Source organism: Cryptomeria japonica, chromosome 3 (assembly GCF_030272615.1).
Source record: "Cryptomeria japonica chromosome 3, Sugi_1.0, whole genome shotgun sequence".
Taxonomy (NCBI): domain Eukaryota; kingdom Viridiplantae; phylum Streptophyta; class Pinopsida; order Cupressales; family Cupressaceae; genus Cryptomeria; species Cryptomeria japonica.
Window position 1 is genome coordinate 685583948 of NC_081407.1, and position 26873 is coordinate 685610820.

The window sequence follows — 26873 nt, forward strand, 5'->3', positions numbered from 1 at the left end:
AGAAACAATCCCTTATAATTATATTAATCACTAACTTACTAATATAAATAACCACTAACATTTAGTTACTAACAACCTGATAATCTAACTATGCCTATACGGTACTTTTGTTACCGGGTTCTTCTGTTTTAGCCTACGTCCTGGTACGTGTACTGTTCGGGTACAGGTATAATTCGGGCACAGCTTGGGTTCTTCTTGGGTTCTTGGGTTCTCTATGGGTTCTTTTGTGATGGATCTACAAAGAACCCAAGCACCCAGGAAGAAACCAGGGCCGTACCCAAGCATAGTTTCATAAATTAAAACCTCAATTTCACTCTCACAACTTTGTGACATCATTTTTTATCAGAATATGCCAGCAAGCAAGCAATTAAATATCATTTCAGTTGCATTTCTGAGCTATACATATGAGCATGGGGTTAGTAAACTTTATATCAACATTACTGAGATTGATTTCAGTTGATTTACATTATGCATATGTAGCAGTTGTTTGCTTATGTTTTATGAAATCAGTTTACTTGTGTTGTTAATGATTTGGCATTTTGTCAAATGTTTGAAAAATAAAATTGAACCAGCTTCTGCACTTGACACAGCTAGTGGTAGTGGCAATCCAATTGATTGCTAGTGGTAGTGGCAATCCAATTGATTGTGGTTCAAATGAAATTGAACCAAATGTTGATATTGAACTTGATGCTTCTGATGAAGAACATGAATATAAAAATTGATTATAATTTGCATTTTCATTGTGTAATGACATTTTGAGATTTGAGTATTTTCATTTTTGCAAACTCTGAATGATGTATCAAAATATTCTATCTTTTGATATTTATTGATATTTATAGGCAATTATGGATTTATGAGTATCACTCTTCTTATAGTTATACACTTATATAGTTTAACTTTATATTTTATAATTTCGAAGTTTGTGTTAGAAGATTGTTTTTGTCATTGATGGCAAGTTCCCAAATCTTCAGATATTTGAATGACCTGTAAATAAGTTGGTCCTGAAAACGTACAATATTATGCACAGAGAATAACTATACAATATAGTTTTCAGATTACTAACATTTACATTTGAATGCACACAAAAGTAATGTTCAGCTATTACCCTGAATCTGTAACGATATACCGTCCATGGTTGTACAAAATTTGAGAATCATTGTGTTTCAGAAGACAATGCATTGTGAACTCTAAATCAATTATTATTGCTGCAAATGATGCATTGTGAACCTTCATCAAAATGCTTTATTGTCTCCACAAATGAACAACAAACATAGGTTATGATATAATGTTGTTGTTGGTAAAGTTGGTTGAAGCAGTTGTTAGTTGAAGGTGGTTTCAACTACTTCCTAACTATACTCCCAATATAGAAAAATGTGGTAACATTTTTATATATGCTGCTGAGATACGTAACAAGTGGGATGGTTATATTTTGTTGGATTTAGTTGCAAAGTGTTTCAACTGAAAGAGACTTGGTTATAACCTCTTCAGTATTTACTTTCTATATAGTGCAGAGACATGAAAAAGATAAATGTTTTTCTTTTTTTGGTGACAGCAATTCCTTGGAACAGAATAGAAAGAATATAATTGTTGAAGAAATGTCGGATTAAATGATTATGACAAATGCTTTCTTCTGATAACAGAAAGAAGGGTAGTATCATATAAGGTTGTTGAGATTGTTTTCTCTGTAGTCATGTTTGACTTATAAATTTATTCCAAGAGACATGTGAAAGGTTTTAGAATTATTCTGAACAATCCTTGATTGCAGATACAGGTTGTGAAGTAAGAATAACAAAACTGACACATTGACATTGCATTGATAATTTTTTATTTCTGAGTTTGTATTGACAGGGGTGTTGAAAATTGCAAACAGAATTGTGGGAGATTACAAACAACTTTCAGATTATGAACATCTTGTTTTGCAGATTAATAAGACTGACAAGTTCAAGGGTTTTCTAATGATATAACAGTTGGAAGTATTCAGTTTTATACTTTTATTTGCAGATTTCTATTACAATTGATCACATTCAGTTTTCAGAAGTTTGCTTATAGTGTATTCAAGGATTGTAAATGTGCAGATTGTAATTGCTTATACACCTCTAGTCTCTAATATTGTAAAGAGTGAAACTTCTGAGATGGAAGTCATTTTCAGTTTGTAATTGCAATTGATGCTTCATGTGTATTGGGTGGGTGCTCAGACTGTTGAGTTGGTGCTCATATTGCTTGAAAGAGTTGATGCTCTTAGAATAGGGCATTGGTGTCTCCTTAGGGTTGGTGCCCTTAAACATTGTAATTGGATTCATTGTGAGGCTGGATTAGGAGAGTCGATCCTAGCAGCATTTCTCACCGTGGTTCTACCATTTTGAGTTTCCACATATTCTCTTGTGCATTGGTGTCATTGTGCAGTGTCTCTTTTAGATTTCAGTTTGATGCTTTCATTTTAGAATTCAGATTAAAAGGTTTTAATAAGATTTAGTTGGATAAGAATTTAAGTTTTATTTACTACTGACTCACCACCCCCCGCCCCCACCCCACTCTCAAGTAGTAAACCTGTGTTCTACAGTTTGAACATATATATATATATATATATATATATATATATGGGCGTACCCGTACCCATACCAAATGAAAAAAAAATTGCCGTACCCGCGAATCCACACCCATACCCGAATCGGCAACTTAGACTATACCATGTAAAGACATAATATTTCCAACTTCCCTCGGGGATTACTTAGGTAAAAAGTACTTCACTGAAGAAGATGAGTTTCAACACAAGGCCTTGAAGGTTCAAGAATAGGAGATTCCCCAATGACATATACAAAGTGTTGAAATTCTATTATTGTGGTCTACTAGGGTTGCTTCTCCCCTTCTTAACTTGTGGCCAAGGAAGAGGTTGATGCACCTACAGATCAACCCAAGTAAGTATTTCTTTGCCATGCCTCATCCATTTATGCAGCTCTGTCACATGTTATTATTTGCATTTACAATCCCCATTGACTACTATTGTGACGTTTTCACACATCGCCCCATTGCAAATGGGGACCCCCTTGTTTTTCCTTTCCTTAGTTGCTTTTGTTGTTTGTAACTAGGTAAGATGAGTTCGGATTGCCTTAAGGCAACATCCGAACCCATATAGGACTGGATCCTATCCTAAAGGGGTAACGTGCCCCCAAGTTAAGTTCGGCCCCATACCTCCACGCCACACTAAAAGCACCACGCCTCAATAAATAAATTGGCGCCAAAAAGGATGAAGGCCGACTTGGGATATATGGGTTAAAGACTCATATAAATAAAGTTAAATTGCAAATACAATTAATCACTTCATCTCTCATGCAATTAGCGAACTATCTCTGCAACTAAAGGTGCGAAATATAGAAGAGGATTGTGCAAACTTGTCCAAGAGGATATAAGGCATTTTGGTGCAGACTTGGTGTATTTAGAAGGGCAGATCTGATATACAAAAGGGGATCAGATCTGAAGAATCAAGCTAAGTATTGTATTTGTACAATTAAGAGTGAATACATAATCTGACCTGTGGGCCTTTAGTGCTGGGTTTTTCCTCCTTGGAGGTTTTCCTAGGGTATTTTGTGTTTGTCTCTTGCTCTCTTCTTTCATTCTTGGATTTACTTGATTATGGTTTACTAAATGCTAACAAATAATTAAATGTTACAAATCTGATTACTGAACTAGGGCACAAATTTAACATGGTATCAGAGCTAAGGTGTCACTAGTTTTAGATTTTAGTAAATCATTTGTTGCATATAGTTGCTGTTTGTTTTCAGATTAAAATGTCAGGTTTGAGGGCTGAAGATAGACTTGATGGAGCCCTTGATTTTGCTGCTTGGAAAGTCCGTATTCTTTTGATCCTTGAAGAGAATGATCTGCTGAAATTCGTAGAAGAAGAAAGGCTGTCCCCTCCAGAAGATGCTGAAGAGCTGAAGCAGTTCAAGAAAGACTCCCTCAAGGCTAGGAAGATCATAATTGAATCCGTCAAGAATCATCTTGTCACTGTCATATCAAAATTTGCGTCTGCCAAGGAAATGATCAAACACTTGGAAGGGATGTAACAAGTCAACAACCTCAGCAGGGCTCTTGCTCTAAGGCAGCAACTTCTTCACATGAAAAATGAAAGAAGACTCAATCATTGCCTACTTCATGAAGATCAATGAACTAAAGGACAAGCTAAGTACTCTTGATTGCCAAATTTCAGATAAAGATCTTGTTATGATTGCATTAAATGGTCTACCTGATGAATGGGAACCATTCATTCGTAGCATTGGTGGAAGAGCTGATCGTCCCAACTTTGAGCATCTTCAATCTGATTGCATTGAAGAGGAATCTCGAATTGACGTAAGAGTAAAACTCAAGAACTCTCACAAAAATGATAATCATGTTCTCTTAGCTAAATCTAGGAAAGGTGGACATTGGAAGAAAGAAAAGAGAAGCAAAGATTTTAGATCCTCCTCCTATGATCCAAGGAAGAAGTCAAGAGATTCCTCTCACATTCGTTGCTTCAGATGTGATAAGTATGGTCACTATGCCCGAGATTGTCAAAATGATCCCAAGGAAAGGGAAGTCAATTTAAATGAAGTTGCTGAACAAAGTGAGGATTATCTTCTTATCTCTGCTCTATCAAGCAATGTCCCTACGGACAGTAATAATTGGATAATTGACAGTGGTGCCTCCAGACACATCTCAAGTTTTCGTGAGCATCTTTTAGATCTGATTGAAAAAGATACCAACCTTCATGTGGTAATCAATGATGATGCTAGATACTCGGTAAAAGGTTTTGGTACTACCTCTTTAAAACTAGATTCTGGTATTTCCTTACAACTCTGTGATATCCTTTTTGTACCTGGTATTAAAAGAAATCTTATTTCCATTTTTGCCTTAGAAGATAAGGGTTCGCAAATAGCATTTTCTGAAGGGAAGGTACTTGCTTGGTCTAAGAAATCTAATTTCAAAACTGCTCATGTTATTGGAAATAGATGTGATAGTTTACATAAGCTTGCAGCTAATCCAATTCAAGCTCTCATCCATGAGGCCCCTGAATCATGCGAGCTATGGCATAGAAGACTTGGACATCTACACTTTCAAGCTCTTCCCACTCTCGGTAAAATGGTTAAAGGTATGCCTAAACTTAGTTTATCTCATGATGATGCTTGTAAAGGTTGTGCAATGGGTAAGAATGTAAAGAACCCTTTCCATAAAAGTGATAGTAGGGCTAAAGAAAAGTTAGAACTTATTCATTCAGATTTATGTGGCCCTATGTCTGTAGCATCTCCTAGCGGCTTCCTTTATTATGTTATCTTCATAAATGATTTCTCTAGGAAAACATGGATTTACTTTCTTAAATCTAAAGAGTCTGAAGAAGTCCTAAACAGATTTAAAGAATTCAAAGCCTTAGTTGAAAACACTTCAGGAAATCGAATTAAATGTTTAAGATCTAACAATGGAGGTGAGTACACCTTAGGTAGTTTCTATGATTTTTGTGTTAAGGCAGGAATTAAGAGGGAGTTCTGTGTTCCCTACAATCCTCAGCAAAATGGAGTTGCTGAAAGAAAGAACAGGACCATTGTTGAAGCTGCAAGAGCCATGATTCATAATCAAGACCTGCAACCTTTTCTATGAGCGGAAGCATCCAAAACAGCAGTTTACATTCAGAATAGATGTCCTCATCGTGCTCTAAGGGATGTAACTCCTGAAGAAGCCTTTACGGGAATCAAACCTGACATCAACCACCTAAGGATATTCGGGAGCCAGATGTATGTTCATGTGCCTAAAGAAAAACGAACCAAGTTGGATCCCTCTGGAAAGAAAGGCATCTTAGTGGGATACAGTGAATCTTCCAAAGCCTTCAGGATCTACATTTCAAGTCAAAGGTATGTTGAGGTAAGTAGAGATGTAACTTTTGAAGAAGATATTGCTTTCAAAAGATCTAAAGGTTCATTATCTAATAATAATGATATGGTGATTGAAAATCAAGATTCAAAAGTTGATGCTAACCCTGAGATACAGGAGTCCACTAACCTTCCGGATCAAGAAGTTCAGGATGACCCAGCAGAACCCATAGAGTCTACAGATATACCTCAAGATATTGTGGTTTGCAAGAAGAGACCACTTTGGGTCAGAAACGCGATTCAAGATGCTAAAGGATTTGCTGCTCCCAGAGGAACCTTTAGAGATAACAAGAGACTCCAAAATCACGCCAACTACATTTCTGTGATGTGTAATATCATTGAGTCTGAACCTCACAATGTCGAAGAAGCTATATCCCATCATGCTTGGAAATCAGCCATGGATGAAGAGTATGGGTCTATCATCAAGAATGATGTCCAAGACATTGTACCCAGACCCAAAGGTAAGTCTGTTGTTTCTTCTAAATGGTTGTTTAAAATTAAGCATAATGTTGATGGTAGTATTGAAAAATATAAAGCTAGGTTTGTAGCTCGTGGTTTTTCTCAAAAGGAAGGAATAGATTATGAAGAAACTTTTGCTCCTGTTGCTAGATATACTTCTATTAGATCTATAATAGCTATTGCTGCAACCAAAGGTTGGGAGCTGCATCAAATGGACGTTAAGACAGCCTTCCTCAATGGTGTCATTGGGGAGGAAGTCTATATTGAGCAACCAGAAGGTTATGTAATCCATAAAAGAGATTCTCATGTTTGCAGGTTGAAGAAAGCCTTATATGGGCTCAAACAGGCTCCTCGTGCTTGGTATGAAAGAATTGATAAGTACTTACTAAGCTTAGGATTTTGCAAGAATGATGCTGATGCTAACATTTACTTGAAGATTTATAATGATGATATGCTTATTTTGGTTTTGTATGTGGATGATTTATTTCTCACTAGTGAAAATAAATTAATCATAAGATGTAAGAAGGAATTAGCCTCAGAATTTGAAATGAAGGATTTAGGACTAATGCATTACTTCCTAGGCTTAGAAGTATGGCAAAAATCCAATGAAATCTTTCTAAGTCAAGGAAAATATACTATTGATATTCTGAAAAGATTTAGAATGATGGATTGTAAACCCATGTATACTCCTATGGAATCTAACTTAAAGAAGTTAAGTGTTTCTGCAGCTAATCTGATTTTGCAGATCCATCTGAGTATAGGCAGTTGATTGGATCCTTGATGTACCTAGTCAATACTAGGCCAGATATCTGTTATGCTGTGAATGCCCTCAGTCAGTTCATGAGCTTGCCTAAACTTGTTCACCTGGTTGCTGCCAAGAACATTCTAAGATACCTGCATGGCACTATTGGTTATGGGCTCAATCTTCTTGGAAGGCTACTCAGATTCAGATTGGGCAGGAAGTGTCAAGGACAGGAAAAGTACTTCGGGTATCTGCTTCAACTTGGGCTCTGCAGTGATTTCTTGGGCATATAGAAAGCAATCTTTGGTAGCATTAAGCACTGCAGAAGCTGAGTACATTGCAGCATCTGTTGCATCCAGAGAAGCAGTGTGGCTTCGCAAGCTCCTTGTTGGATTATTTGGTCAAGCTAGTGGTCCTACCACCATTCATTGTGATAATCAAAGTTGTATAAAGATGTCAGTAAATCTTGTGTTCCATGACCGGTCCAAACATGTGGAAACACACTATCACTTCATTCGGGATATGGTGCAAAGAGGCGCCATTCAACTAAAGTACATTAGCACAAATGAACAGGTTGCAAATATCCTTACGAAACCCTTATCCAAAGTGAAGTTCGAATACTTCAGAGAAAGACTTGGTATTGTGGAAAATGGAACCCTGATTGAGAGGGAGCTCCAATCTCAGTGACTCTAGTTGCAGCGCTTTGATCATTCTTTGCTTGTGTGCAAGAATGAAATGTGTCCAATCTATGCTTGTGTGCTAGATGGAAAATTGTAATTATGTAAAGACCCACTTGTGTATTACACTTTCTATGCTTGTGTGCTAGAACCATCCAATGCTTGTGTGCTAGGTGGAAGATGTAATTCTATGCTTGTGTGCTAGATCCATTCTATGCTTGTGTGCTAGATGGAACTCTAAAGGTTCAGATTATGTATTCTCTTCTTCCCTAGTTAAGAGGGAGTGTTGTTTGTAACTAGGTAAGATGGGTTCAGATTGCCTTAAGGCAACATCCAAACCCATATAGGACTAGGTCCAATCCTAAAGGGGTAACGTGTCCCCAAGTTAAGTTCGACCCCATACCTCCACGCCACACTAAAAGCACTATGCCTCAATAAATAAATTGGCGCCAAAAAGGATGAAGGCCGACTTGGGATATATGGGTTAAAGACTCATTTAAATAAAGTTAAATTGCAAATACAATTAATCACTTCATCTCTCATGCAATCAGCGAACTATCTCTGCAACTAAAGGTGCGAAATATAGAAGAGGATTAAGCGAACTTGTCCAAGAGGATATAAGGCATTTTGGTGCAGACTTGGTGTATTTAGAAGGGCAGATCTGACATACAAAAGGGGATCAGATCTGGAGAATCAAGCTAAGTATTGTATTTGTACAATTAAGAGTGAATACATAATCTGACCTGTGGGTCTTTAGTGTTGGGTTTTTCCTCCTTGGAGGTTTTCCCAGGGTATTTTGTGTTTGTCTCTTGCTCTCTTCTTTCATTCTTGGATTTACTTGATTATGGTTTACTAAATGCTAACAAATAATTAAATGTTACAAATCTGATTACTGAACTAGGGCACAAATTTAACAGCTTTGCTTTAGGGTTTCAAGTTTTTCTAAGGGTTTTCTCAATTTGGCAATGTTTTGGTTTCCAAGCTCTCGAAAGTGACTTGTGCTAGGCCAAGGGTAGATTCCGATTGGAAATCTAAGTCCAAGATCCGTAAGTAGTCGACCTTTAAAATTTGAGGAAAAGGAATTCCAAGTAAGGAAATTCACAAGACGAGAAAAGTTGTCAGATGCAAAAAAATGTTGCAAAATGTCATGAGGGAAAGTTGTTAGGAAAAGTGAAACAAGGAAAATGCTAAGTACGGAAAATGAGGGAAAGCTCCCAAGGAATGTGATACTTAGACAAGCAAAATTCCTTGTCAAGGTCGGATTTTCCAACCTTGACAGGAAAGAAAAATTAAGGAAAATTCCTAAGTTGAAAGATGAAGTTTCAAGGGCAAAATCAAGGAAATTTCAATAAAAATCATGGAAAATGAGGAAATCCACTTTCAAGTCATGGAATACAAGTCAAGTTCCTCTCCATGATAAATTAGCACTCAAGGATTTCCTTGGTAAATTTCCAATCCAGGAAGGAGATTTTCATTCCAAGGCATGAAGATTTCCACTCCTAGGTGGATATGTGCCCTTAGTTTCCTTGATTATGTGGCAATCCGCTCAAGTTTTCCATCCTCAACATGAAATGTGCTCTTAGTTTCCATTCCTAAGAGGAATTGCGCTCACAATTTCCAATCATATAAGGGAACCCACTCTCAATTTCCTTGTCTATAAGGAAGTGCGTCCACTATTATTTCCTTTCCTAATTGGAAATCCGCTCAAGATTTCCTTCCTCAAATATTGAAATGCACTTGATATTCCTTGAGCAAGGCGAAAATGCGATCATGCATTCCTTAAGCAACATTCAAAATGCATTCAAAATTCCTTTCCTCAAACATGAAAATGCACCCTCAAAATTTCCTTCCTAACATCAAATCCCACCCAAGGTAGGTAGTGACTCAGCCAAGGCATAAAGGGGGCTGAACGCTATTCCTTCTCCCATGAGAATTGCACTCACTTCATTTCTTAATGAGTAAGGAAATGTGCTCAAACAAAATTCCTTCCTCCCTTCTAATTTGCGCCCAGGGGTAAAATTGTGCTCAAGCATTACAAATTTCTTGTCTTAGGTGAAATACCACCCATGGGAAATTCCCTCACCATCTTGCAAACGTGCTCAAAATTCCTTGTAACATCTCAAATGCGCTCTATGAGAAAAGTAAGTCGGCCTCCTTCAGGAAATTAGGAAGTTATTCAAACTAAGTATCAAGTTGGCCTTGTAAGGATAAAACAAAAACAATAAATGCTACAAAGGCCGACCTAATTGGAGGTGTTGAGGAAGTCGGCTTGATACTATATTCCAAAAGTGTGAACAAAATGAGTGCTCTAATCATGACTTGAATTTAAATTTTTTTAAGAAAAATATGAAAGGCCAACTTGACATGAACTCTAAGCAAATTCAAATTAACAAATTTATTGCCTAGGTCGACCCTCATTGGGAGATTACAGTTTTAACATGCAATGCCTATATATGAGAGATGAAAATCTTTCATTTGCACACCAATGCAATTCAAATTCAAAACAAATTCACAAGGAATTAAAGGCAGAGCAGAGTGGATTACTAGCAGAAGTAAGACGAATTCAAGGTAGATTTAAGACCAATAAAAAGGCAGATTCCAAATCAGATTGAACAAATTCAAGGACAGACCTAGAAGAGCGAACTTTTCAGCTGACCTAAGCAGCGATTTTTACCAGGTTTCCAGGTGATTTCCCAGCAGATTTCAAGCAAAGTCAGATTGCAGGACAAATCAGACCCAAAGGAGGCGAACTCAAGAGAAGACTAAGGTTATTCATATTCAATACTTGAGTGAATTCACTCATCAATTCGAGTTTTCTCTCTAGATTTGGACTCCATTTGCAGATTATTCTAAATTCCAGAATTTTGAAGGTAAAATCAGAATACATTGGAATTGATTTTTCTGGAAATTCAACAGAGAGAGTGAAAAACAAAAAGTTTTGACAAGGTTGTGAAAGATTTTATTTCCTTAGGGATTGAAAATTCTGAGTGGTATCGTTGCTTTGTCGCATTATTTTCCATTGAAGACTGATTTTATGCAATCTCTCTAGGGCTTATTCAATATGAATCTAGGAGTGTAATGTTTTGAATTACCACTTTCTTATCATTAATGTCTTGCACTTCACTCAATCATTCACAAAATCGACCTAGGATCTATTCATAGTTGTAATACAAGTTTATTTCTATTTTTCAGGTAAATGTCGAGGGAGTTGTCTATTCTCCATACAAAACAGCACCTGATCAAAAACACAAAATCTGCAGATCACGATGGATTTTTACGCAATTTATACTGGTTCAATCATCTTAATCTACCTTTTCAATGCTGTAAAAATGCAAAAAAACTGTTGAAAAACAATTGCGTTATGTAAATTTGTGTTTTTTATCAGAAGCTGTTTTGTATGGAGAATAGCTGTTGCCAATGTCGTGTGCTAGGTCCAGAGGTGCCTCAAGACAAGCTCAAATGAAGAGTGAATTCAAAGAAGTGCTCCCTGAGTCAAAGATCATCTAACGATGGCGGAACATTGGTGACACCAAACTAAGACACATCAATATGGAGGATTTCAAAAGGCGAATGTATGGATATGGACACAATCCGTCAAGGATGGCTAGCAGGATGACTCAGAATGGAATCGTGCAAGCTGCCTACAATGCACTGAGTTGATCGTAGAATGTGCTAAGCACTATCATCCCGAGCAAAGGAGAATTGTAGCTCCTGATGGCAAACTGTTAGCATATCTTACCAAGGAAGCAATTGTGGAGGCATTTGGTATTCCTACCTACAATTCCACAACCTATAAAACAAAGGAGAAAGCAATAAGATTATACAACGTTGGAGCTTAAACTTGTGTGGAGATCATCAATAGCACCTTGATGGAGAAACCAAGATTTCATCACACCAAATTGCCCAAGAAACTTCTTAGGTTGAATAGAATTATGGGGTGCCCTCAAGTGTCTACCTTTGAGACATGGATGTTTTATTGCATTGAAGAGATATCAACCGGAGTTAAGATGATCAATTGGGCCGAGTTGATTAGTGACAATCTTGATGATCAGCTAAAGAATTTTAAGCATTCTTGATCATTCTTTATGAGTTCATATTGTTAATGCATAATAGCTTCGGTAAGATAAATGATTGAATGAGAGATAAATAAAGTCTCTCATTCAATCATTTCTCATATCGATAACTATGATAAAACCATCAAGCAATTGAATCATCCTTGATAGTCATTATATATTTGTATATGATCAAACTATTGATTAAACCATACTTTGCATCTTCCTCATGTTCATCTATTTAATGAATCTTATATCTAGATGAATATCGATCTAATATAATGATGACTACGATTATTATATTATTATCAGACTGCATTAGACCGGGTTGCATATTATATCGGGGTGCATATAGTATATGTATCGAATGCGTAGTTATCGGTTAGTATTATGTTAGTCACCGATAGTTATAGGTGTGTTAGTCTACACCAATAGTTATCGGTTGTCAAGGCTAACACACCAATAACTATCGGCTGTTAGCATTGACAGCCACCGATATACTATCGGGTGGCAGCGCTTGGTAAATACCGATAATCATCGGTTATACTCCACACCGATTAACATCTACGTAACATGCAGTTTATTAGTATTAACAATAAGACATGATCAAGTAATGTCTTGATCGGTCATGACCGATCAAGGCAATGCTTGACCGTGCCTTGTTTGTCATATACTTATAGCAAGTGGCATTCGTGAGATAGGACATAGAAAATATAAAATGCTCCTCTCACCTGCCACAAATAAGAAGATATTCAGATATATACATTAAGGTAATCATAGAATTAGATAATAGAATATAACTTGCATATTGAATATAAATTGGACATCTTTTACATGGTATCAGAGCCAGGTTAAATCGAACCTGAGGCTGCTCAATTTTATGGAAAATTCAATCAAGCATATATTCAACATCAAAATTCTTCTAATGAGTAGCGCCATCAGATTTGAAAATCCTATCAGATTTGTTGAAGCAATCAGACAACTCCTCATCTAGGTCGGAACTTCTTTAAGCGTGGTGATTTGGATATCTCGATTGCCTATTCTAATGCAATTTGGATATTAAAGGAGATGGACTCTACTCTCAAGAAATCAACTACAGTTTGCACATTAAGAGCCAAGTTCTTTATGGAATCACAAGGGAGCGATTCTATGTGAATTGAACAAGGCAATAAGGAAGGTTGCAAGTCAAAGTTTGATGGCAGATATGTGTCTCTAAATGTCCATAAGATCACAGGAGTAACCAGTGCACTCTGGATGAACACTTGTTCGCAGTGCCTTGTTATTATCAGACAACAACGACTGTGTGATCAATTGTCGGGCATTTCTACCATGAGACAAGATTATCTTGTCAAGTGCCTTTCTGTACGAGGATGGGTTTGAACATGTCACATGAATAGGTCTATCACATTCATAGAGTAATGAAACATAAGTTGATGGATATTATCATAGGCTGGTTTTTGCAGAGGCAATGACATAGCACACACACCCCATGAACACAGTTACGGATACAATTGTGCTACAAAGATGATAGAGTATGTAGCATCAAAATGCGAGAGAGATAATCTTCCATGTTCCAAGCAGACACTGCAAAGCAAAACAATGTGGAAGAGCAACAACCAGATCAGAAATTATGATCTTCTAAACAAGCTTCTAATCGTTGTAGCCGGTGGCCATGCTCCTAGTTGGTTGAAAAAAAAAGGCAGGACATGTTATATTGACAGTAATGAGTTTATTAGATTGCGAAGCTCGGGTTGGATCAGTCTAATTAATAGATAATGCATTGACATAAAGTTCAAGGGAGGCGGCAAGATCTCAATCGGACATAAATCTAATGGATTGTCTGTGTATCGAATCACTCAGCAAGTTTTTGTGATTAGTAGTTCCATCTATTGAATTGGGCATTAAGGTTTATCTTTAATGTTGTTTGGCGCTAGGGCCACAACATTGGAAACAATGCTCATATATTTGCCAGTCAGAGAGCGACATAAGAAGCAACGGTCTTACTATAGACAAAACCAATTTGATGCTCTCTTATAGCATGTACAGATTTGCAGAGAAGGGTCTTCATTTGAATGTATGGTTGGGAAGATTATTGAGGAAGATCGATGCCAAATTGATACTGCTGAGTATCTTGTGCGTGGCATATGGGCTCAACATCTCACAAGATCCTGGTTATGTCAGATGAACACAATAACTAAATGTATGTGTATCAAAGAGCAACCATCAAATGAGATCTAAATCTTCAAGTGCAAAGAATCAGGAATGAACAATTGTTGGATTGCGAGGAAGACTAATAAACAAAGAGATAAGTAATCCATGTTTGATTAATGATCATGAATTTCATATGTAGTTATTAATTCATGCAATTACATTATGCGTGTTATTTGTGAATCAACATTATCAGTAGGTGTCCGCACAAGACAAGCTACATTTGAATATCTTGTTTCAATTTCTTCAACGTACTATGAGAAACTTACCCCTTACATGCAAGACTTCTTTGGAATCACAACAAAAGCAGTTAAAACAGATGAAGAGCTTGTTGCTCTTTAGGCTATAGAGTTTTGATGTACTATTTGTGATGAAGAATTCAGGAAGAATATGGAGGGGACTTTAGTGGAGATTCTGAGATTTCTCATTTCCATCTATAAACAAGTATTTGCCTGTAGAAGTGCAACAGTCCATGAGGAAGCAATGTTGACCATAGGGGCTCTTGTTTATGCTACTAGTGGTGAATTTACTAAGTACATACCAGAGTTCTATAAGTCATGTTTTGCAGGTGATCTTTCGAGATAAAGAAAGGACAAACCAAGAAGCATAAGAGATTTCATTCAAGGGAGAAAGAACTCGATGCTTGCAGTCATAGGACTGAGTTGATGGCGGTAAGTATTCATCGAAGAAGAAGAACCCATATAGTTTGTCCTTGCGATCTGGTTCTTCGAAGAGGAGGTCAGATGGTTGATATCAGATTCAGAGGAGTCTAACATTTCATCAAAAGCAACATTAGACAAAGTGGTTAGAAGGTTGATATCAGGCTCAGAGGAAGCCACACCATCATGAAGATATGCTTAATTCATCCTTCTCTGTGAGAGAGAAATTTGAGGAGCAAGTCCTTGCTTAATGCATTCTTCTCTGTGAGAGAGAAGTTTGAGGAGCAAGCCCTTGTTAATACACTCTTCTCTGTGAGGGAGAAGTTTGAGGAGAAGGCCCATGTTCCACCCTCTGGGAATAGCCATGATGAATGTCAGCATGTTGGGTACCGTGATGAATCATGTTCCACCCTCTAGGAGTAGCCATGGTGGATGTCATTTCATAAGTATATTATTAACAAAGATTCCTCCCTAGTTAAGAGGGAGTGTTGATGTTGTAGTGGCCACCCTTGTAAAGAGACAGATGGTGTCATTGAGGACCGACCCCTTGTGAAAGGGTGCTCCCTCATATATATAGAAGATGCAAACTCATTCTCTGATCCATTCAATTTATGTGAAGAGCAATTTATATATTAGTTAGAGCAGATCGATCCTATGAAGAAGGCCAATCAGATTTGTTCTGGTGAAATTTGCTTCAAGGAGTGAAGCAACATATATTGGGCCCGTATCTTGCATTATTGCTAGACATATTTGATATATAAAGAAGAAATTTTTATGCTGGGTGTTTCTCCCTCGAGTAGGAGGGTTTTCCCTTGGAGATCAAACTGCAGATATTCTAGCCAAACCTCTTTCAGAGTGAAGGTTGATCACTTCAGAAAAGGTTTAGGTATGATATAAAGGTAATTTGCTTTGTAATCCATATTTGCATGTTTAATGTGTAAACTTCTTTGTCATGACAGGACATTTTTGGATTTTATCCCCTGGGTTCATATCTAAGAGGTGACGATCTCTCAAGATAGTGAACACTTGTATGGGGACATTATAAGGTGACGATCTTATAATGTCCAAACCAGTTATCATGTTGGATCTCTGGTATGTCATGGATGTGCCATGATTGTGTTGTGATATTACATTTGAAATAGAATGCTAGTGCTCTTATCACAACTTGGATATGTTGAAAATTTAATTATTTTCATATGATTATCCTTAAGTATTGCATGTGTAGGCAATACTAATATCACGTGCTTAGGTGATATCATGTCATTACAATATGACTAACCCCTTGTATCACGTGTTTAGGTGATACTTCATATTTGAATGGTATAATCCTATGTAGAGTAAGATTATGAAACCTCATAAGGAATCCTGACTATCATAAGAAACGAGATGATAGATATGGTAACTTTATCTTCCCTAGCTAAGAGGGAGTGTTGATAATATATATAGTGTCGATAGTAATCCTACAGGCCGACTAACTGAAACCAAATATGTAAATAGCCTATCGGCCTTACATATTTGCTAAACTGATTATTTACTATCACCATGCTTTATACATTATTCGTTCAATCCTTATATGCATGATTAATAAGCAAAGTAATATTATTTAAATCGGTATGGGTATAACCGATTGGGCCATGATTAAATATCTTTGTTGGCATTGTCCAAACGATCTTATAATGCCCAAACCAGTTATCATGGTGGATCTCTAGTGTATCATGAATGAAGCCATGATTGTGTTGTGGTAAAACATTCATATGAAGTGTTAATGCACATACCACAACTTGGATAAGATGAGAATTTAAATCTTTCTCATATGATTATCCTTAAGTATTGCGTGTTTAGGCAATACTGATATCACATGCTTCGGTGATATCCTTTCAAATGCAAGATTGACATAATGAAATCTAGTATCACGTGTATAGGTGATACATCATACCAAATGTTTAAGTGGTGTGATTCCCATGAATGACTAAAAGAATAACTATCAATTAGATTATGATGCTTGAATATATTGTCTACATTCATCTTACCTAGCTAAGAGGGAGTGTTAATGCATAATAGCTTCGATAAGATAAATGATTGAATGAGAAATAAATGAAGTCTCTCATTCAATCATTTATCATATCGATAACTATGATAAAACCATCAAGCAATTGAATCATCCTTGATAGTCATTATATATTTGTATATGATCAAACTATTGATTAAACCATACTTTGCATCTTCCTCATGTTCATCTATTTAATGAATCTTATATCTAGATGAATATCAATCTAATATAATGATGACTCCGATTAATATATTATTATCAGATTGCATTAGACCGGGTTGCATATTATATCGGGGTGCATATAGTATATGTATCGAATGCATAGTTATCGGTTAGTATTATGTTAGTCACCGATAGTTATCGGTGTGTTAGTCTACACCGACAGTTATCGGTTGCCAAGGCTAACCCACCGATAACTATCGGCTGTTAGCATTGACAGCCACCGATATACTATCGGGTGGCAGCGCTTAGTAAATACCGATAATCATCGGTTATACTCCACACCGATTAACATTTACGTAACATGCAGTTTATTAGTATTAACAATAAGACACGATCAAGTAATGTCTTGATCGGTCATGACCGATCAAGGCATTGCTTGACCGTGCCTTGTTTGTCATATACTTATAGCAAGTGGCATTCGTGAGATAGGACATAGAAAATATAAAATGCTCCTCTCACCTGCCACAAATAAGAAGATATTCAGATATATACATTAAGGTAATCATAGAATTAGATAATAGAATATAACTTGCATATTGAATGTAAATTGGACATCTTTTACACATATGTCGTCTACATGTTGGCAAGAAGTTGTAGATACAAAGGATTGGCATACAAGGGACCAGTGGGAAATGGTGAGGGACAAATTAAAGTATATGAGTGCTACCTTCAATTGCACGTGCACAATATTTCTCATTTCAAAAGGGTCAATGATGCCTTCTCAATGCATTACAAGGAGGTCTTCACAAGAGATTGTCACAGGAGGTTATGGATTTGGTGAAGAAGCATGGCTCATGTATATTCAATTTCCTAAATTCACCTACATAAGATTGCAAAGAATTATCATCATAGCCCTATCGGCTTCGAAGATATCCAACTGATATGATGATATTTCTAGAGGTGACAAGGCAATTGTCCGCACATGACAAGATTCAAAAGAAGCGCAAGGCCGGGGTAACCTTCCCAATCATAATGAAAAATTTAATTGAAGTATGTCAATCAAAGCAAGCAGCGGAGAAATCAGAAGAGGAATTACAATTCTACAACCTTGTTACTCATACATCAAGAGCAAGTTTTGATCCCTTTCACAATATAAGGATGGTTAGTGGAAGGAAATATAAGCACGGGGTACATCTTGAGGACCATTGGGCAAATGCAGTTGATGATTTTGAAATCAAGAAGAAAATGTGTTCCAGGTTATCAGTGGAGATGGTTAGAGCTTGCCAAGTATTTCCCGTTCTGGATTAGGTTGAGGATGATGGAAATCAAGTTCAACGTTATTTTGAATAAGAAAAAGATAAGCCTCTTCTTGCACTTAATTGGGCTGATCAAGAAGTAACAAATCTTGATGTGTTGATGGGACCACTTATGGCAAATACAAAGAGATGGATGAGTCGACAGGTTAACAAGTTGAAAGAGCAAGATGTTCATTTAACCTATGAGTTGATGAGAGACTTGGAATTACAATCCTCTGATGATGAAATGACTAAGGAATCACGGGAGGTCAGAATTGAAGAAGATAGAGATGGACAACAAGATAGAAATCATGAGAAAGGGAAGAATATAGCTGAGAATTCACAATCCAGAAAGACAAAAAAGCAAGAAATTCAAAGTGAAGAACCAAGCCAGAAAAGATATAAGTCAAGAACAACCCGTTCATCAACCAGTGCTTCTTCGGTGCAGGAGGTAGATCTTTCCATGGGCAAGAATGCAACATCTATTGTGGAGAATGAGCTACAAAGAGAGGTTGGATTAACTCCAAGTGTGAAGGATGGACGAAATGTAAATGAGTCCTTGGAGTCCATTCAACAAATGAGTGAAGAAAGAAGTTCTTCTCAAAGAGTGGAAATTCCTCCTAACAATCAACCGAAGGATCAAGAAGCAATGCCAATTGACTAAATTCTTGGAAATTTAGACATGGGACTTCCGGATGAAGATTTCAATGAAGGGATGATATCAACATTGTGAGGAGATTAGGAACAAGAATGTAATGTCCCCACTTTGAAATAGGATTTAATAATAAAAAAAAAATTAAATAGTTAATTTAAATATAAAAGGATAACATGATATACAATTTTAATTTTAATTAAGTTAATGAATGATCAAAGGGCATGAAATGGAAAGTTGTGACTCACTCAAAAATGAGATATAAAAGGGAGAAGAGAACCTCATTTGAGATGGGGGAGAATGGGAAGAAAGAAAGGAGGGAGAATGGGTATCAAGGAAGGATAAATGGAGGAAGAAATAAATGGGAAGAAAATAAGGAAAGGTTGCAACTCTTCCCTGGGATAGAAATATGAAGAATTTTAACCCTTTCAAAGAGTATTATTTGTTAAAGGTTGTGACTCTTTCGTAGGGTAGAAATTATGAAGCATTGTGACTCTTTCAAAGGTAATAATTATGAAAGGGTGTGACTCTCTCAAAGGGCAGAAATGATGAAGGGTTGTGACCCCTTCGAAGGGTGGTAATTGTGGAAGGTAGTGTGACTCTCCCTCACATTGGAAGATGTAAGGGGAGAAGGATTCATTTGATAAGGGTATCCAAGAAAGATCAACTTGGGAAATAATTTATTATTCTCAAAAGTAGCAATGAAGGGTGGTGACTCGATTCTAAGGAAGGGTGGTAACTCAAGTCTTATGAAAGGTGGTGACCTTTCACCAATGAAGTATAAAAGAGATCATTCTAATCATCACCCCAATCATTCAAATCAAGAAAACAATCAATCAGCAAATCATTCAGTCATCATCCTCTAATATATCAAACCAGGACTTCATTACATTATCACTCACCAATACCTCAAATCATACAATCAAAGACATTCATTCAATCAATCAATCATTCATTCAAATATCAATCATTCAACATCAATGATCAAGGATATTCAAGATAGAATCCTCATTTCAGTCGAAGCGATGTTTGATCAAGAAATGAATGATGATGGAAACATGAATGTAAAGGAGCTAAAGGACAAAATGCAAATTATTTACTTTTAGGCTACAAATTCTATTAGAAAGGATCATACGGAAAATGCTGCTTCATTTCTGATTTTCATGAATGGTGTCCAAGAATTGGGATCAGAATGCAAAAAGACTCTTGCCACATGTACTGTTGACTTGGCAATCAATGAGTATAAACTGGAGAATATGTCAAGTGCACCAATGGATGTACTTGAAATTATCATGTCTAGGTTCATTCAATTTGCTATCAAAGAAAGAGATAAGGGGCACGCCTTCCTAGATGATAATTTGTTGTAATCCTAATCAGCATGGGATTTTCTTATTTTCTCTTCTTCCTCATAGTATGCGTTGTTGGGGATATCTTTTATCTCGTTCGTCAAATTAGTTGATAAGGTGGTGGATGTACTTGTAACTACCCTCCTCTAGGATTTTTTTGTCTTAATCTTGGCCATTGATTTCAAATCAATCTGGGCCCTTGGTTGTAATTGGGAGCTCTATATAAAGCTTGCCCATTTCATTTGTAAAGAGAGACTTTTGTGGAATTGTTGCTAAGATACTGCCAAAATAACTACAAACTCATTGAAGCTTGGTGAGCCTATGTGTTGTTTTGAATGTTTGCATGGTTTCCTAGTTCTCAAGTTAATTTTAGATCAATTTTAATGGAGTTCTTTAGTTGAATGGAAGATATTGTTGTTAATTTATGGTAAAACCTCTTATGCTCATACCATTTGTGTTTTGTTGATTGCAAATTGTAGTGCATGGTTAGTATGAACTTATTTCAAAAGCTTAACTTCAATTGCTTTATGCTCATTGATACGCATGCTTACGGTATTAATGTGTATAAGTGGTTTGAAAATCATTAACATACCTTAGAAGATTGCATCATCTGTGTGTAGTTGTTATCTCATGGTGAAGCAAAGTGTGGTTTGGTTTCACTAAGTCAATAGTAATCTCTTGCACTGTTAGAAGTAGAATAGATTTCTAAACCCTCATCCCTTTTGCATTTTATTTCAAAGTCTTCATTAGGATTAGTTTCAAGAACCTAATTGCAAAAGCATAAGTTATTCAAGTCTTAGAGCTTAGAATTGCTAGAGCCTTCCTTCTGAAAGAAGTGGTAAAATTCTGGAACAATTGTGTAAGTCCCTTTGTGCAAACAGCAATATCACATAATTTCAACTAAGTCTATCCAATTTGCATGTCAAGACCTGACTAAAGAAACCTTGGGGTAGCCTTACTTGATCACATCATTTAGCATATAAGGTTTCCTTGTTCAAGAGAGGATAGAATACTTAGTATTTTATTTTGTGTTCAAAGTGTCATTAAAAACACATCAACTACCTTCTTGCCCTGTTTATAGCCCCTAGTTTACCTGACCTTTCTTTTGTTTTCCTTCCCCTTTTGTCTTCACCTTGGTATCCACTATATCATGCATATTGATATCCTTTCTGCATTGTCCTCAATGTGTATCTACTAAGAGCAACCACCCACTTTTTCCCTATGTATAGGTTAGTAATATTAGGATCCTAGTACATTTCAAGATTTGACTAAGCCTTGCCAACTCAGCTCAGCAAGCCGCCCTACAAAATCAGTAGGGCCTACTTTGGCCAGTGGTGTCGCAATTAAGTTTACAAAGCAATGTAAAGAACAACAGTCAAACTATGTAAATAAAAAGTTAGAACAGATATGCTCAAGTTAAAAATTTGTATTTGCTTTATCCTAAAAAATCAATTACACCTCCTGAAGAACAAATATACCTGACAAAAATACTACAACAGGTCTAACTTAAAAAAAGAATGCAAGAACTTGCATTATTAATAACATTTCAATAGGCGTACTGACAAAACAAGATTTAGCATAACACTTCAATTTAGTTTTCTTAGTGATACCTTTATTTCATAATCCAAATTATCACTTACCGCAGAACCACGCACAACTTTCTTTGGTGCACTCTCTGACCTCAGTGGAAGCACTGGCTCTGGAACTGGGCAACGTTCTATGAAGTGTGAACGTACAAGCCCAGAAAAAGTTTCTTTAAGAGGCCCTTCAATCTCACTCTCCCCTACATAGATGAGAGAGCAAAAGTTATTGGACAAATAAATCTCAAGGAAGAAAACAAGAGATTGCATAATCTAACAACTCCTATGAGCAAGCTGAATTTTCAATAGAGAAAGTGACTAAGATTATCCATCATAAACATAGGGTAGCCACCATAGGAAGCATCCTCTCCATGACGAAATCAGAACTTAGAACTAAAGAAAATGCATACAACCATAAAATTCAAGCATGACCATCCTGTTATGTAGATGTAGAGATTTATTGAATAAATGAAGAAAAAACAAGCATGAAACCATTGCTTTCCACAAAAGCATATAATCATCATCACATAACTTTTTGTCCTCTGGTGCATTGAATCCACACCTGACATCTTCTTTTGTCATTTATTTTAATATTAACCAATTACAAAGTAATGCAAACAATATCCAGACCTGATGTTTGTGATTTCCATTTAATCTAGTAATGTGACTGGTTCAGTATTAGGAAAAGACAAAAACTATAATACTTTCTTATGCATGACACCAAAACAATGAACAGGACATATAGCCATATGCAAAAGAAACAAGCATATATATTTCTACTTTTTCCCAAAATGAGCAAGAAACAGGTGCCCATTCCTACCTTTTCCAGATTGAGCTACTGCCCGCTGGATTAACTGCTCCAATGTTAGTCTTCCATGCTCCAACAATCCCTCAAGAAGAGATTCAGACTGCATTGCACCATAAAACTGGAGAATTTACTTGTGCCCTTAAAACAACTGAAAAATAGAACATTTAACAAATAATGATTTTCCTAAATCCCAGGAAAAAAATCCTCAATATTTATGTAAATAACAAAAGCAGTATCTTTCTACTTGTAAGCATTCAACCAAAAAGAAGATGCTGAAAAGTAAATAGGACAGATGAAGCAGAAACAACCAAAGAATGATATACATAGGATAAAAGGTCGCTAACAACAACCAAAGAATGAAGAAGAAACAACCAAAGAAGGATATAATTTTATTGCAATAAATTTAAGATGCACAGATAATTATTATTTATCACGTATAATTTCTTCCCCTTTATCAACTGTTTGTTGAGACATGGACCAGCTAGGACTCGAACCTAGGACCTTCCATACACTGCTGGAGTGCTCTACCACTGAGCTACTGGCCCCTCTTGGACCAGTCCATCGTCAGCCCAGGTGTGGCTTATTTCCAACATCAACACCCCCCCTTAAGCCACACCTCTCGTGTGCTTGGGGCTCCTAGCCTGGACTTAACTCTGATACCATGTAAATGTTATTCAATTTTCAATTCAAGGTGCAAGTTATATTCAAGTTATTCTTCCTTTCAAGTATATGTTAATTCGCAATATAATAAATCTGATAACAAGGGGGGGTGTCGATGTTGGAAATAAGCCACACCCGGACCAACGATGGACTGGTCCAAGAGGGGCTAGTAGCTCAGTGGTAGAGCACACCAGCTAGGACTCGAACCTAGGACCTTCCATACGTTGCTGGAGTGCTCTACCACTGAGCTACTGGCCCCTCTTGGACCAGTCCATCGTCGGTCCGGGTGTTGCTTATTTCCAACATCAACACCCCACCTTAAGCCACACCTCTCATGTGCTTGGGGCTCCTAGCTTGGACCTGGCTCTGATATCTACCACTGAGCTACTAGCCCCTCTTGGACCAGTCCATCGTCGATCCGGGTGTGGCTTATTTCCAACATCAACACCCCCCCTTGGTATCAGATTTATTATATTGTGAATTAACATATACTTGAAAGGAAGAATAACTTGAATATAACTTGCACCTTGATTTGAAAATTGAATAACATTTACATGGTATCAGAGCCAGGTCCAGGCTAGGAGCCCCAAGCACATGAGAGGTGTGGCTTAAGGGGGGGTGTTGATGTTGGAAATAAGCCACACCCGAACTGACGATGGACTGGTCCAAGAGGGGCCAATAGCTCAGTGGTAGAGCACTCCAGCAGCGTATGGAAGGTCCTAGGTTCGAGTCCTAGCTGGTCCTGTCATTTTTACTACTTTTAGATTAATATAAACTCATAAATCAAAATTTAGTTTGATTAGTTGAAAGATTTAGAGATTTCTAGATTTAGGCATGACATAAAAATGAACAAAGATATAAGAACAACACATGGTTACCATGGGAAAACCTCCTAGGAGGAAAAACCCAGCCAGAAAAGATCCTCAAATCTGATTATGGATTATATTCATATGACAGTTACAACACTTATCTTAGGTCCTTGAAGATGTCTAAAGTGTTTGCTCTTAGGGCTGATGGAATCAACCACAGGTCTGCACTTTCATGTATATCAAGTCTGCTCCTTCAACACACCAATCAGCACTCAGACTCAAGCCCTAGATCTGCACTCTTGATGTGTCTTAGATCTGCACCGATTCAGTAACCCTAGCACTCCAATTCTGGAACAGCTCAGCCTTCTTTATGACAACAAGAACTTGATGTTTGCTTCTTTAATTGGCAGACATACTCAACTTCTTCAAGTTAGTTTCCATATAAGTTTATAATCCATAATTCTAACATAACAATAGAAAACTTGACTTAGAATAATTTCATTAGATCCTTACCACACTTCTAATCTAGAAGTAATGCATTTTAGGTTTAGATCTTCCATCTCAATTCTGAGCTAATTCTTTCTTATATTAAATCATGAGACTATCTTTATCAGTCAGAGTTTGATCATCAGAATTAGCATTTCAAATACTCTAAGGAACAGGTTAGAATCTTTACAAAAACCCTAGGCTTATCAAATACTCTTTCATACCAAGAGTTTTATTGAAGGTCATAGGGCTCCCTCTTAATCCTCAATATCAGACTGATAGCCAAGCATCATAGATCATAAGTATTCATAAACAAGGATGAGAAATGCCAACTTCACCTTTTATGAATTGGACCCATGGTACAATTATGATCAGGACATATTCTCAAACTTCTTCTAATTGAGTGAGAAGATCCTTATGCCTTATTTCAAAGCTCCCTCTGAAGCCACATCAATCCAAGCTTATGGATTTATGATGTCAGTAAGGCCTTGGCCCTCAACATACATCACCTACTATATGAGGTTATATAAAAATGACCTTGGGTGAGGATCACAACATTCATGATAAGTTAGATGCGTTATTTTAACAATATAACCAATGATCCATAGAATGCTGAGACAATACTTATGTGACACAAATTAAAAGAGCCAGCTTATAACACATAACCTTGAAAACTTGTACATCACCATGCTTCACACTTCATGATAGTAAATACTAAACTGAAAAGTCAGTTTTATGTAACTATTATAGAATCATTCAATTGATAGTCAAAACTCAATCAAATCATAGGTGAGGAAGTACTGATAGAATGTTTACAAGGAGTGTGAAGTATACTTACCAATGAAGATACTAACCAAGAAATGATAGTGAGAATCTATACTTCCATGAATCAATAGCAATTAGTAAGCTATAGTATATAATAAAATAATTCTGATAAAGGATTTCAGATCAACCTCTAGATATCCAACAACAAATATAAGCATTGTGAACAATAAATTCCTAACTCACTTATTTATGACATTAATGAATACTTCATTTACTCAATTAGCAGCGATACTTATGTAACTGGCTTATTTTCCCTTACACACATAGATAAAGGCACACACAAATTAAACAAAGTTCAAAACAGAGAGGAAATATTCAAGTTCGCAATGTCTTTACAAATATATGAAGTTCAACTTTTCTTCTTTGTTTTGATCTCACTCATTGGAACAATTAAGCACTAGATATTTAATGTGGGCATACATTCCATATTTAATTTTAGTACTTAATTGATCAGGTCACAAACAGGCACGAACACAAAATTTCCCCTACTAGGTTTAGGCATGTTTTAACCATAATTAATCTATTTCAAAATACTTATGACTTCAACTAAATTGATAAGAAGACAAAATCTATCTTAACATGAATCAATTTGTGATATTCCATAGTTCAATTAACTTATCAATTATTAATAAGTAAATTGTTCATTTACCATACTAGAGAACTAATTATATCATACTAGATAATTAATTTTATCATCCATAATTCTTAATGAAAGTGTCAACCTACGTTACTACTTCAGTTCTAAGGAAGAAGGGGATGGCTATGTTACCAAAGCGCTCAGAGACCAAGATACAATAGGCTCCCTCAAGGTTTATAGTTCCAAGCCCTTACCCTATCTTGGGACCATACCCTCAAAGTTTACGGGATGCTGATCCTTACCCTATCTTGGAAATCATCCTATTGATTGGATTTAGACTGCCCCTCTTTGGAAACAACTCCATTCTCAACTTTCTTAAATACTGACAGTATTAACAAGCATTAGGCTATAAGTATACTAACTTGACATGTATTATGAATATATATGAAATTAAGTATAACTGTCATACATATTGCAGTCCATATTAATATTATTATTAAATTCTGCATAAGAACATTATCAGGTATCATATATTAAGCATACATTAAGCACATCCCCATGCATACCACCTAGAACAAAGATGTTACTGCCTGTAACTTAATAACAGTTCTGATTCGATCCTATCCAAGGTGATATCACTGGATGCTTTGATTTCTTTCCTTTATGTCTCTCAATATGAGGGAGAGGTCACACCTCCTCATCATGTATGTTCTTTGGCAAGAGACACACCCTTTCACAATCATATCTGCAACTCTTATTTAAATCAGATCTTAAACACTACATAAAGCTGCAGCCCAAAATAATAAGCCCTTAACAACAACCTTAATTAACCAAGCATCCTCTTATAATATTCAATTTAACAAGGACTAAAATAGAAGATTCGTTCATTTAACATTTAATGTTTTCATTGTTATCAAAGTCGTCTTATT

At 36.5% G+C, this 26873-nt stretch overlaps 1 protein-coding gene across 1 annotated transcript in view; it reads right to left on the bottom strand.

The window, feature by feature from the left end:
* The window catches only part of LOC131051126 (uncharacterized), a 238784-nt gene that overhangs the window by 139806 nt on the left and 72105 nt on the right, over positions 1–26873 (bottom strand). The window contains exons 4-5 of the mRNA XM_057985499.2: positions 22600–22687; positions 21840–21982 (exon numbers count right to left, since the gene is read on the bottom strand). Of these exons, the coding sequence (XP_057841482.2) occupies positions 21840–21982; positions 22600–22687 (231 nt within the window). The remainder of the gene's footprint in view (positions 1–21839; positions 21983–22599; positions 22688–26873) is intronic.